This window comes from Aphis gossypii, chromosome 1 (assembly GCF_020184175.1).
Source record: "Aphis gossypii isolate Hap1 chromosome 1, ASM2018417v2, whole genome shotgun sequence".
In the NCBI taxonomy this organism is placed as follows: Eukaryota; Metazoa; Arthropoda; class Insecta; order Hemiptera; family Aphididae; genus Aphis; species Aphis gossypii.
In genome coordinates this window covers 35,082,572-35,097,533 of record NC_065530.1, presented here as the reverse complement: position 1 = coordinate 35,097,533, position 14,962 = coordinate 35,082,572, and the positions used below count along the sequence as shown (strand labels likewise).

The window sequence follows — 14,962 nt, the reverse complement described above, 5'->3', positions numbered from 1 at the left end:
AATAACATGAAAAGTTACAAAAATAAATGAAGAGAAAATTGAATTTTAATCCAAAATGGGTATTGACCAAAAAAAAAAAACAAAAAAATTGGGAAATATTGTTTTAAATGATTAAATTAAAGTTTAAAATATTCCATTAGTAAATACGAAGTTTATGATTTTTAGTTAGGTATTCAAATTTTACTTTGTTTTAATAATTATGCACTACTGAGTTGTTATAACTTCATTACTATAGTCTGTTATTTATAGACTATGTAATTATAATACTACGACAATCTTAGTTGTTAGAATCTAAGAATCAGGTGCTTTTGTCTTACACGACACTTAATTGAATAGTGCATGATTAATGCAATATGTTGTGTTATTCAGACCACAGCATATTTTTTTATCATTTACATTTTCGTAAAAGCCCACGCAGCACTTTTAACCAATGTCTTTCTATTCGGAATTACTGTGCAATAACATTTCTGCAGATGCAAACTTGGGGTGCATTCTTGTTTTTCACGTTGATTAAAGTATTAAATCAAGACTTTAGGTAAATGTTTTGGATTATAAATTATTTGAGTAAAAAGTTACCAACAAAATATAATAATTCATATAATTATAATTCCGTAAAAAATTAACATAGAAAATAATACAACTTTTTATCATTGACGTATGATTATCTTATAATATAGTACCTACATATATATTAGTACATAATTAGAATAATAAAAAAAATTGTTGATATTTAAAGTCTATTCTTGATGTTAAGAACTGTAAGGTAGTCCGTACACTAATTTCCTATTAATATCAAGCTTCCCTCTTCAGTTCAAAATATTTATTGTAATATCTGTTTAGAAATTATTTTAAGCAAAATATTACTAAATAAATACTTGATTTCATACAATCTTCTAGTTTTCACTATTTACGTTGCAATAGACAAATTAATCTGTTCAAATAAAAATAATAACTAAAATAGAACACTCGATCAATAATCTTTACTAAATAACGATAACCTTTGCATAAAAGAATACGTTTCTATTACAGTAATAAATAAAATGGTCCATTAATATTTTAAAAGAGAATTATTTCCTTGTCTACCAGAAAAAAAATCAAAATAATATCACCCCAAAACCACACATTTTTAAATTAAAGTTATCCAAACTCAGATAAATCTTAGTTAATAAAAAATTACACTTAATTCATACAATATATCTGTTTTATTTTATTCAGTTTAATATCACTGAGTATAAACTCGTTATATGTATAACATGATAACATTATTTTCTCCTTATGTACTAAAATACACAATTAAAAATCAACAATAAAGTCTCGGAGAAATGAAAGGTATTTCAACCTGTCTAAACAGACTTATTCTATTTTGGAAACACAGAGAGTAATATTTTTTAAATACTTTCATAATGGAAATAAATCTTAGTTTAAACTCAAATTTTACTTACATAATATGTATAGATTAAGGTCGATTATATAAGTTACTCCTATATTATCATCGACTACAATTACATTAATTACATATAGTTATAATTTGAATATATTTTGTTTTTTTTCAATCTATAAGTTAGGTACTTCAGTTTCAGATGATTTTAAGCCATGTATTGGAGTTTCAGTTATATTTAATCGGTTTTTTACTTTTTATTTGTATTTGAATCAGTGTGGGGTTTGTAGTCTGGACCATTCTAAACAATAATATGTATTTTTATGTGTGCAAACTCTAAGACGCACACTAGAAAATGAACAGAGTGGATACTGGATTTGATTATTCTTATTGTAAATATTAATACATTCAACTATGCTTATGAATTGATAGGTGCACGTGAAAAAGGAAATAGAACAACTAAATAAGTCGATCTTTTTTCGTATAACATCATATGTCTTATAGACTATTGTGCTTTGCATCAATGTGTAGTGTGTATTAAAAAATCAAAATAATATCACCCCAAAACCACACATTTTTAAATTAAAGTTATCCAAACTCAGATAAATCTTAGTTAATAAAAATTTACACTTAATTCATACAAATATCTGTTTTATTTAATTCAATTTAATATCACTGAGTATAAACTCGTTATATGTATAACATGATAACATTTTTTTCTCCTTATGTACTAAAATACACAATTCAAAATCAACACATTCATCACTTCGTTCGGGTCTAAATTAAAATCAGAAATAAAATATTACAAATTTCAACGGCAAAAATTAAAAATTAATTATATAAAAAAAATGAAAATTTCTTCTTTCCTTATATACTTAAATACACGATAAAAAATCAAAATAAGAAATAAAATATTATAAATTTCAACAGCAAAAAAAAAAAAACTAAATTATCCAAAAAAAAAAAATAATAATAATATAAAATTATAAATAAACCATGAATGGTATTCATGGAGTAGCCAACTGGCTTATAATATTATACATAATATAATATATAAATAATTATAAAATTTCGAAAACGTATTAAAAAATAAAACATGAACATACAATTTAAACATAGTAAAATAACTTAATTATAAAATTGGAACTTTTATCATTATTTTCTTTTTATATAATAAAATACACGATAAAAAATAAAAAAATAAAATTCAGAAATAAAAGGTAATAATTTTGAACAAAAAAAAAAAAAAAAAACAAATTAATTATTAAAAAAAATAAAACCTAACTATCAGTTACTAGGCATTCCAGTGAAAATCTCCAAAAAATGCTGTAACAGAATTCAGCTCTTTACTTTAGCGAAAGGTTTTTGAAGAACTGGAATCTAAAATAATGTTTAAAATTATTGTTAGTTAAAAATATGTTTAAATTTAAAAATAAATGTTACAGTTATAATAATATTGATGAGATACTATTGCATTATGGTTTATTATTTAAAACATTACATCAGTGAAACTATAAACTTATAAATGTAGTATTAACATAAACAAGCTGCATAACTAAATGACTCAAATTTAAAAATATTAGTTTTGTCTTATACTATTAGTTTTTTATTTTAATTAAAATTGCTTTAATTTAGTTAAAAAGTATTTAACACCTATTACTCTTAATTCTTCTATCACTAATCTAAATATTTTATTCATAATTAATTTGAAACTTGCGATTAATGTGAAATTATGTTTTCTCTAGTCACTTAAATATTTTATTAAATAAGTAAAAATATATTTACTTTTGACTTTGCAGGTGAAGTATAAGTTTTTTTGCCGTATCCGTATATTATACTGTTTATTGATATTATAACAGTGAATTTGTGATGCACGATCTGTAAATATGTTTTTATCATTATTGCACACAAAACCTAGACCTTCGAGAACCGCATTGATTTTATTTGGTTTTTTCTCATATGGTTGTCTGTAACAAAAAAAAAAAAACCTCCATTAATAAATTTATTCCAGAATGCTGTTCTAAATTTCAAATTTATTTTTTGATTATCTTTCGTTATAGTACAATATGTATAATACCTAATATAATAAATCAGTGTGAATTTATACATTTTTGTTTATTAGCATATTTATTTGTAATAAGTAATTAATAGCATAGAGTAAACAATAATCATTGTCCATAATTATGCATCAGGGATTGAATAGTAAATCCATGGCATGCGTTCCCGAGGTGTCACGCGAAAAATTAATATATAAATGTATAATAGATAAAAATATTTTGATCATATATTGTTTATTTAATATAAATTCTATAATATTTTTCAAAATGACACTCTAGAAATGAAAAAAACTTTTAGCACGTAGTGTTCAAAATGTTTGCCATCCTTGGTCTATATATTTATATTAATAATTAATATATTAAAATGTTGAATTGAAAATTCTTGTTTGAAAAAGTATTATTTTTTATATTACGATGCAATAATTTTAGCATATTTTCAAAATTTATAATGCTGGTTTAATGAATTTTTAAAAGAAACTAATAATATCACTTACATTTTAATCTGTTCATTTTGAATAGGTGTAGTAGTACATAATTTACGTTTATCTGAATGGAAGTCATTACTCGAGGTTTCATTTTGATTTGGTTTGAATCTATTAGGGAATCTACGATCCCTATAAAAACATAATAATATGTCAAATTTAAAACTTCAAAATTGATGTATTTCTAAGGTATAAAAATATGTACCTTTTATTAGTCGCGAAGTACGTGCATAACAGTGTAACATTATTATTTCTGGTTAGGCCGTAGTGGCTGTAGTCGCGTCCATACAACACTTTGACCATTTTACCGGCGCGAGATGAATAATTCGGCTTGTTTACGAAATTGGTCTGATTGTTGATAGACGATTGAGCAGGTTGAGTACTATATTGGAATTAACAGACAGATTTCTTAACTTTTATTACAAGCAATATAAGTTTTTAAAAAAAAAATGCAATTCGTCAGTAGTGTCATTGAAGTGTGTATTATGTTATGTTATTCTCTAGAGAGTCTAAGTTGTTTAATTGTCTTATAAAACATTAACGTGAATTTTAATTCAAAAACATTATTAATTAATATAATGCAATACCTAGTTTTAGTTTTATTTTAAAAATTACCGATTAGACATTCGATCCTTCGTCGCAGACTTTACGGCGTCTGCCAGGCCGTCCAATTTAACGGGTTGGCTCCCGTCCACCAATTGGCCAGTTGGTGGTCCTGGTTTCTTTTTAGTTTCCATATAGTTCCCACGAGTGAGCATGAAGGGGTGGTCACCCCGTGGCAGAGCAGCGTACCACGGGGAAGGCTGTGTACTGCAGAGGGCGCCAGGTATCTGCAGGATCCTCGTTGACACGTAACTACCTCCGTGCCAAGTGACCCCCTTGACGAGTTGGGAGTTGAGGGGTTTTTTGTCAGGGTTTTCCTTCCCTTAGGGCATTTGCTCATCGCGAGTAGGTTGCCTCCGACCTGCCACCTCCAGCCAGCCAAGACCAGAGGAAGCTCCGATACCAACCACTTAAGGTCAGTACCGAGGTTGGGACCGCTTGGTAAGACCTAGTTAAAGGCCCGCAAGCTCCTCCACCACGACAAGGTGGGTCCCGTGGGAGGAGGATTACAAAATTATAAAGAATATTTAATAATAAGACAAACTAAATAAATATACAACTGTGCAATTTATATGCATGATTATTTATCATTATTTAAATTCAACATAAATAATAAAAAATAACCATGATAATAGCCATAATAAATAATGTTATTAAACATACAAAATATTAATTATAAATAGTATTTATCTATGAATATAATATTAAAAATATAAAATACTAAAACTGGCCAGTACCAAAGAATATATTTTTGCAAAATTAATGACATTTTAGACTAATATAACTATATAAGTACTCAATTTTAAAGTAAACATAATCAAACTATTTTATTTAAAACCAACAATTGGTTATGTAAATATGTGAAATTTTCACTTCTGACAGCAAATAAAATAAAATAGTATTTACTATATGTAGTTTTTTTAAGACTGAAATAATTAAGACTTATACATAACAAATTGTAAAATTATAATTGATATTCTTAAAAATGTAGTTCCCTTCATTAAAAGTTATCATTCTAGGACAGACTAAGGATCCAGATAGGCGTCGAGACCCATTTCACTTATTGTATGTCTTCGATAGTCAGATGCAAAAATTATGATATTAAATTTTAAATTTGATTTAAATATTAAAGACTAGTAGTTAAAATCTTTGTCGACATTTTATTGTTTTTACCTAAATGTTATGTAGACCAATAAATGTGTCTATAGGTTTTTTCAGTAAGTAGTAGTATATATCATTTTACCTGTGTATCATGCATTTGATTCTCGTATCGACTTGCAGAGTTTCCGTATCTATTCAATGGATATTAAATAAAATTTGAACTTTAATATTGAGAATTTCTGATCATCCAAATCTAAACAGTAGTAAAATACTGTTACAAAGTGTAGAATACATAAATAAGTAGGTTGCCGTTGCTATGCACGCACGATATAATAATAATAATAATAATAATAACCCGACAAACGCTCATTCAGCCAATAAATATTGCCAAACACAATTTTAACTGTTAGGCCAGAACATTAAATTTATGTTATTATAAATACGATATATATTTTGTCACATCCATGGGGAGCTGAACATTTTTGTCTTATCAATTGGCGTAAACAGACGTTTTTAGTCATTTATTGTACTTTATTGATACCAAGTAAATGTAGATAGTAGAAACATAAAAAAAAATATATATATCTTGCATAGCTTTCTGAATAATTGATTCTGAATGAAGTGATGAATGTATTGATTTTACAATGATGTGTGTTTGTGTCTTTTTTTGTGTTAGTATACTAATATGCTGTCTGTGTCAAAATAATGCTTCAATTTTAAACGTCGGGGGTAGTTTCCGATATCATAGTGAATAGAATAATATCCTTGCTACATTATACAGTTTGAAAAAAAGATCAATTTTTTATATGTTTGTAACTTAAAACGAATTACAGTAAATAATATAAATTTTCACCAAATGTTTGTTATATAAGTGTTATCTGTATAAATTAAAATATTTTGGCTTTTTTTCGATTTTGCTGAGTAATTTTTTTTTCGACATTTTGGTTTCCCAAAAAGAACCCATTTCATGTTTTCCCGAAAATAATTTTGTATTTCTATTAAGAATATTTTTACCTTTTATTAGTCACGAAATACATGCACAACACATTTACATTGTTATTTTTGGTTAGACAGTAGTGGCTGTAGTCGCGTCCATAGTACAACACTTTGACCATTTGTCCAGTGCGAGTTGAATAATTCAGCTTTTTCATGAAATTGGTCTGATTGTTGATGGTTGTTTACGGAAGACAAAGAATATTTCTTTTATAAGCTAATTTTCGTACGCGATCTCAATACCGGCTGCGAGAGTTCTTCGCCTATATGAAAAATAACAATACCGACAGAAAAGTATAGAATACATAAATAAGTTGATTGTGCTATCGTTGCTATGCACGTATAACTGTTAGGCCAGAACATTAAATTTATGTTATTATAAATATACATATTTTTTTCACATCCTCGGGGGCTTAAACGTTTTTATCTTATCTTTTAGCGTTAACAGACGTTTTTTATTTTAATTTCTAGCGGCTGGTATTATTATGATTACCTATAACTGATAATAGCGTAAATTGAATTATTTGAATAAAAAATAAAATAAAATAAGAAAAAAGATTTAAAAATAAATTAAACTGATTCAATTTTTAATTTTTGATATTATATTTTGAAACTTTTCATAAGTTATAAAGTAAAGTACCTACTATTATTATCAATTAGTAATAGGTATTGATTTTTTTATATACCTACTTAAAATTATATACAACTTTTCTGTACTAAATTATTATTAATAATATAGCAAGATTTAGGAATATTTAATTATAAAACAAACAAATTTAGTATACAAATGTGTTATTTATTGCATGATTATTTATTAGAATTAAAACTTGCCAGTACCGAAGAATATATTTTTACAAATTTAATGACATTTTAGACAATTGTACCTAAGTACTCAATTTCAAAATAATGGTATTCAAACTATTTTATTTAAAATGGACTATTGGTGATGTGAATATGTGAAATTATCACTTATGACGGCATAGAAAATAATATATTATTATAGGTAGCTTTTTAAGACTGAGATACTCGTAATTTAGACAAATTGATAACTAATTTTAAAATGATAATTTATATTCTTTAAAATTTAATTTCCTTCATTAAATATTATAACAAAATTCACTTTATTTTATTTACTCGATAAGTAGTTGTATGCAAATATTATAGTATTAAACTTTAAATTAGATTTAAATATTAAAAACTAATAGTTAAAAAACGCTTGTCGACATTTTATTGTTTTACCTACATAATATTATTTAAACCAATTAATGCGTTTGTAGGTTTTTTCAATAAAATCATTTTACCTGTGTATCATGCATTTGATTCTCGTATCGACTTGGATAGTTCCAATATCTATTCAATAGACATTAAATAAAATTTTAACTATAATATTGAGAATTTCTGATCATTAAAATCTAAACAGTAATAACAATACTAACTGATAAAAAAGTGTAGAATACATTAATAAGTATAGGTGGCCGTTGCTATGTACGCGCGATATTATAATAATAATAAAAACCCGACAAACGCTCATTCAACCAATACATATTGCCAAACACAATTTTAACTTTTAGGCCAGAACTTTAAATTTATGTAAATTATAATTATTTATAATAGGTCTGTTACTTAACTTAGGTAGAAATTATAATTATTGTTCATAGACTTATAAACAAATTTACTGTCCTATGTTATTTTTCATAAAAAAATGTGAATAGGTACTACTATATTAAACACATTATATACTCCAATCGCTGTAAGAATAATTTATAAGGAACCTTGTATAAAATTGGAAATCTTAAGCATCATCTGTTAGTTATACTTTTACCTAATAAATAATAATCATAAAATTATAAAATCCATTTACCTACAGTGTTCTACTACTATTTAGTATCCTACTGGCTACTAAATTAATACTACTATTATTATAATATAAATACATCAAATATATCGTACACTAAAATATCATGTGGATTATTGAATTTGTTGGCGAAATTAACATTATATGCATTTTTAGATTATTTTTTATGATTTTAGTTTATTTTCTTAGTTTTTAGGGTATGGTTGATAATATCGTTCCAGTCAATTTTTTGTAAGAAGCAATGATCATTTATCTTTTATGTCTTCACCTTCATTTAAGCCCGATCCTAATCTATAGCTAACTTGTCTCTGTCAATTCGAAAAATAATGTTAACTTAATTACAATTAATTTACATAATAATTAACAATAAAAAATGTATTATAAAATATTTTAATACCATCTACAAGATAATTATATTTTAAAATTCCCATTTAATATTGCTTTTCGTATCTATATATATATTTAAAATTTGTAATAAAGTTTGTATTGTACAAACATATCTTGAATCAAATTATAACAAGTTTGTTTTTTACTTACTTCCAGTAATTTTCTTAGGAGATTACTATACCTTTGGGGATGCACACAGTGGTATTTCAAGATCTTTACCAAGTATGTTCTCAATAGTGTCTTCTCTACTATCAGTACTATCAGCTCTAAAAGGTGGCTTGAAGGTAAACATAAATATAAACAGATTAAAATTGTAATACTCATAACTATGTCTAACAATATTATTTACAGTTCATGTTAACATGTCAAACTTGAAAGCTCCAAGAGACCACCAATCGGCAGGTTTTCCGTCAATATTTCTGGTGCCATGATATCATAAATTAATGATATTAAATAAATGTTTAATAAAATGTATGAGTAACATCATTATCTCCTTGAATATGTTCTTTATATAAACCCAATACAGTCAGTTTTAATTGACTTTCTTGGTCTAATAATTTATTTTCTGGTTTTAAATCTCTATATACACAAATAAAATCCATAGTTCATACATTTAAAAAATGTTAGAAAAAAATAATTTTTTTCTAGTCTTTATTAAAAAAAAAAAGTATTTATTAATTATTACCACAGAACTCTACATATTAGGATATTTAGGGCATTTATAAATAAAAATAATGTAATAATATTAAATTCTGATTGTTGAATTTAATTTATATTCTAAACAAGAAAAACCAAACCTCGAGAAATACCATTTAATTAGATACCTATTGTTTTAAGACATCATAACCGTGAGGTTTTTTAAAATTGAAACTTTTTCACCTTTTCTTCATTCTATTAATTATTTAAATTCTAATTTGTTACTTTCTATTCATTAGGAAAATATTTTTAAAGGATTTGTGAGGTAGTATATTAGGTAGTGTATAGGTAAACTGTGGATTGTAGATCTGTGTAGATGAATGTAAAATTATTTTTATTTTTTAATTATTTTAAAACTGAAAAATGGTAAATAGTATATTGGATAAATGTTATAAACACATATACTTAAAAATATTAAACGATATGTTAAAAGACAAAGTAATACTTGTACATTGTGCCTTGACTGTGTAAATGCGGTATTGCAATAATCAGTTCTGCACATAAAAGCTGGAATATTTAAATAATACTAGTGTCAATGCACAATAAGAAAAATATATGAACTCAACTTTTAATTTAATTAAATCTGTAATAATCTGTGTAACCTTTAAATATTGCAAGGCATATTATAAAGTTATAATTAACACTATAGTTTAAATTCCATTTTAACCTATATTAGTTATATAACAACTTTAAACAGAAAGTACTCAATGTTTTAGTATACTTTTGCAGCAATCACTATAATTTTTTATATCACATATATCATAGGACGTTTCAAAGTAGTTACTACACAAATATTTTAATAATAATAAATAACTTAAATACTAATGTTTGTGTAATACCAAGCCATGTCTCCTAACAATATCCTTTTTTAACTTGAAACACCTTTCAGTTTAATCTTCTACCTAAAACTGATAATTTCAAAAGAATCTGGCGATAATTTTTCATTTGTAGACTTAAATGTTTCTACATCACTAGAAAAATAATATAAGAAACAAATTTTAATGTTTTTATTCAAGTTTTAAATTATTATATAAATAAAAATTTATATATTTTATTAGATTTTTTAATTAATATATCAAAATATGATAAAATATTTAACGGATTACACTTTTTTTTTTTTTGAAAATTAGTTGTTTCTTTACCAACATATTTTATTGTAAATTTACATTGATAAACAATAAAATATTAAAACCATAGGCTTATAAAAATTTCCACATTTATATGTGTCAGAATATTTCCAACAAAAATCGAAAATAATGTTTAATGTTTAATGTTATTAAGAATAACACCTAATTATAAATAACCCCCTTCCCCTAGAGTCTATATTGCCAATCGTATAGACGTATTAAATAAAATATAGGAAAAAATTATCATACTTTTCATCATACTCATAAAATTTTGAATCTTGAGCATAACATACCTTAAAAGCAATAACAATAACAAACATTTTAAATATAATAGGAACTTAGATTGCAGATATAAAATATTACACCACACCCTAGCCCACGTAGACACCACTTTTAATAAAGTCTCGGAGAAATGAAAGGTATTTCAACCTGTCTAAACAGACTTATTCTATTTTGGAAACGCAGAGAGTAATATTTTTTAAATACTTTCATAATGGAAATAAATCTTAGTTTAAACTCAAATTTTACTTACATAATATGTATAGATTAAGGTCGATTATATAGGTTACTCCTATATTATCATCGACTACAATTACATTAATTACATATAGTTATAATTTGAATATATTTTGTTTTTTTTTCAATCTATAAGTTAGGTACTTCAGTTTCAGATGATTTTAAGCCATGTATTGGAGTTTCAGTTATATTTAATCGGTTTTTTACTTTTTATTTGTATTTGAATCAGTGTGGGGTTTGTAGTCTGGACCATTCTAAACAATAATATGTATAATTTTATGTGTGCAAACTCTAAGACGCACACTAGAAAATGAACAGAGTGGATACTGGATTTGATTATTCTTATTGTAAATATTAATACATTCAACTATGCTTATGAATTGATAGGTGCACGTGAAAAAGGAAATAGAACAACTAAATAAGTCGATCTTTTTTCGTATAACATCATATGTCTTATAGACTATTGTGCTTTGCATCAATGTGTAGTGTGTATTAAAAAATCAAAATAATATCACCCCAAAACCACACATTTTTAAATTAAAGTTATCCAAACTCAGATAAATCTTAGTTAATAAAAATTTACACTTAATTCATACAATATATCTGTTTTATTTAATTCAATTTAATATCACTGAGTATAAACTCGTTATATGTATAACATGATAACATTTTTTTCTCCTTATGTACTAAAATACACAATTCAAAATCAACACATTCATCACTTCGTTCGGGTCTAAATTAAAATCAGAAATAAAATATTACAAATTTCAACGGCAAAAATTAAAAATTAATTATATAAAAAAAATGAAAATTTCTTCTTTCCTTATATACTTAAATACACGATAAAAAATCAAAATAAGAAATAAAAAATTATAAATTTCAACAGCAAAAAAAAAAAAACTAAATTATCCAAAAAAAAAAAAATAATAAAATAAAATTATAAATAAACCATGAATGGTATTCATGAAGTAGCCAACTGGCTTATAATATTATACATAATATAATATATAAATAATTACAAAATTTCGAAAACGTATTGATAAATAAAACATAAACATACAATTTAAACATAGTTATATAACTTAATTATAAAATAAAAACTTTTATCATTTTTTTTCTTTTTATATAATAAAATAAACGATAAAAAATAAAAAATAAAATTCAGAAATAAAAGGTAATAATTTTGAACAAAAAAAAAAAAAAAACAAATTAATTATTAAAAAAAATAAAACCTAACTATCAGTTACTAGGCATTCCAGTGAAAATCTCCAAAAAATGCTGTAACAGAATTCAGCTCTTTACTTTAGCGAAAGGTTTTTGAAGAACTGGAATCTAAAATAATGTTTAAAATTATTGTAGTTAAAAATATGTTTAAATTTAAAAATAAATGTTACAGTTATAATAATATTGATGAGATACTATTGCATTATGGTTTATTATTTAAAACATTACATCAGTGAAACTATAAACTTATAAATGTAGTATTAACATAAACAAGCTGCATAACTAAATGACTCAAATTTAAAAATATTAGTTTTGTCTTATACTATTAGTTTTTTATTTTAATTAAAATTGCTTTAATTTAGTTAAAAAGTATTTAACACCTATTACTCTTAATTCTTCTATCACTAATCTAAATATTTTATTCATAATTAATTTGAAACTTGCGATTAATGTGAAATTATGTTTTCTCTAGTCACTTAAATATTTTATTAAATAAGTAAAAATATATTTACTTTTGACTTTGCAGGTGAAGTATAAGTTTTTTTGCCGTATCCGGTATTATACTGTTTATTGATATTATAACAGTGAATTTGTGATGCACGATCTGTAAATATGTTTTTATCATTATTGCACACAAAACCTAGACCTTCGAGAACCGCATTGATTTTATTTGGTTTTTTCTCATATGGTTGTCTGTAACAAAAAAAAAAAAACCTCCATTAATAAATTTATTCCAGAATGCTGTTCTAAATTTCAAATTTATTTTTTGATTATCTTTCGTTATAGTACAATATGTATAATACCTAATATAATATAATCAGTGTGAATTTATACATTTTTGTTTATTAGCATATTTATTTGTAATAAGTAATTAATAGCATAGAGTAAACAATAATCATTGTCCATAATTATGCATCAGGGATGGAATAGTAAATCCATGGCATGCGTTCCCGAGGTGTCACGCGAAAAATTAATATATAAATGTATAATAGATAAAAATATTTTGATCATATATTGTTTATTTAATATAAATTCTATAATATTTTTCAAAATGACACTCTAGAAATGAAAAAACTTTTAGCACGTAGTGTTCAAAATGTTTGCCATCCTTGGTCTATATATTTATATTAATAATTAATATATTAAAATGTTGAATTGAAAATTCTTGTTTGAAAAAGTATTATTTTTTATATTACGATGCAATAATTTTAGCATATTTTCAAAATTTATAATGCTGGTTTAATGAATTTTTAAAAGAAACTAATAATATCACTTACATTTTAATCTGTTCATTTTGAATAGGTGTAGTAGTACATAATTTACGTTTATCTGAATGGAAGTCATTACTCGAGGTTTCATTTTGATTTGGTTTGAATCTATTAGGGAATCTACGATCCCTATAAAAACATAATAATATGTCAAATTTAAAACTTCAAAATTGATGTATTTCTAAGGTATAAAAATATGTACCTTTTATTAGTCGCGAAGTACGTGCATAACAGTGTAACATTATTATTTCTGGTTAGGCCGTAGTGGCTGTAGTCGCGTCCATACAACACTTTGACCATTTTACCGGCGCGAGATGAATAATTCGGCTTGTTTACGAAATTGGTCTGATTGTTGATAGACGATTGAGCAGGTTGAGTACTATATTGGAATTAACAGACAGATTTCTTAACTTTTATTACAAGCAATATAAGTTTTTAAAAAAAAAATGCAATTCGTCAGTAGTGTCATTGAAATGTGTATTATGTTATGTTATTCTCTAGAGAGTCTAAGTTGTTTAATTGTCTTATAAAACATTAACGTGAATTTTAATTCAAAAATATTATTGATTAATATAATGCACTAGTTTTAGTTTTATTTTAAAAATTACCGATTAGAAATTCGATCCTTGGTCGCAGACTTTACGGCGTCTGCCAGGCCGTCCAATTTAACGGGTTGGCTCCCGTCCACCAATTGGCCAGTTGGTGGTCCTGGTTTCTTTTTAGTTTCCATATAGTTCCCACGAGTGGGCATGAAGGGGTGGTCACCCCGTGGCAGAGCAGCGTACCACGGGGAAGGCTGTGTACTGCAGAGGGCGCCAGGTATCTGCAGGATCCTCGTTGACACGTAACTACCTCCGTGCCAAGTGACCCCCTTGACGAGTTGGGAGTTGAGGGGTTTTTTGTCAGGGTTTTCCTTCCCTTAGGGCATTTGCTCATCGCGAGTAGGTTGCCTCCGACCTGCCACCTCCAGCCAGCCAAGGCCAGAGGAAGCTCCGATACCAACCACTTAAGGTCAGTACCGAGGTTGGGACCGCTTGGTAAGACCTAGTTAAAGGCCCGCAAGCTCCTCCACCACGACAAGGTGGATCCCGTGGGAGGAGGATTACAAGATTAAAGAATATTTAATAATAAGACAAACTAAATAAATATACAATTGTGCAATTTATATATGCATGATTATTTATCATTATTTAAATTCAACATAAATAATAAAAAATAACCATGATAATAGCCATAATAAATAATGTTATTAAACATACAAAATATTAATTATAA

General features: G+C 25.7%; 1 protein-coding gene and 1 long non-coding RNA gene across 5 annotated transcripts; one reads left to right on the top strand and one right to left on the bottom strand.

Moving 5' to 3' along the window:
• Positions 1-2,555: 2,555 nt before the first annotated feature.
• LOC126548937 (uncharacterized) lies at positions 2,556-14,799 on the bottom strand. Of its 4 annotated transcripts, none has more exons than XM_050197054.1 (5): positions 14,296-14,799; positions 13,890-14,066; positions 13,697-13,816; positions 12,932-13,112; positions 2,556-2,758 (listed from the first exon to the last, which is right to left on the bottom strand). In XM_050197054.1, exons 1-5 carry the CDS (start codon positions 14,436-14,438, stop codon positions 2,717-2,719), a joined length of 663 nt encoding a protein of 220 aa, XP_050053011.1. In that variant the 5' UTR covers positions 14,439-14,799; the 3' UTR covers positions 2,556-2,716. The 4 variants fall into 4 exon arrangements, with proteins under 4 accessions (XP_050053011.1, XP_050053012.1, XP_050053009.1 ...); XM_050197055.1 differs by lacking the exons at positions 12,932-13,112; positions 13,697-13,816; positions 13,890-14,066; positions 14,296-14,799 and adding exons at positions 3,164-3,345; positions 3,930-4,049; positions 4,123-4,299; positions 4,533-5,010 and having other exon boundaries at positions 2,593-2,758; XM_050197053.1 differs by lacking the exon at positions 2,556-2,758 and adding an exon at positions 12,399-12,527.
• Positions 6,220-9,319, top strand: LOC126548943 (uncharacterized). Its single transcript, XR_007603063.1, has 3 exons — positions 6,220-6,453; positions 9,013-9,140; positions 9,208-9,319. It is a non-coding gene; the product is annotated as an uncharacterized LOC126548943 (long non-coding RNA).
• Positions 14,800-14,962: the final 163 nt, after the last annotated feature.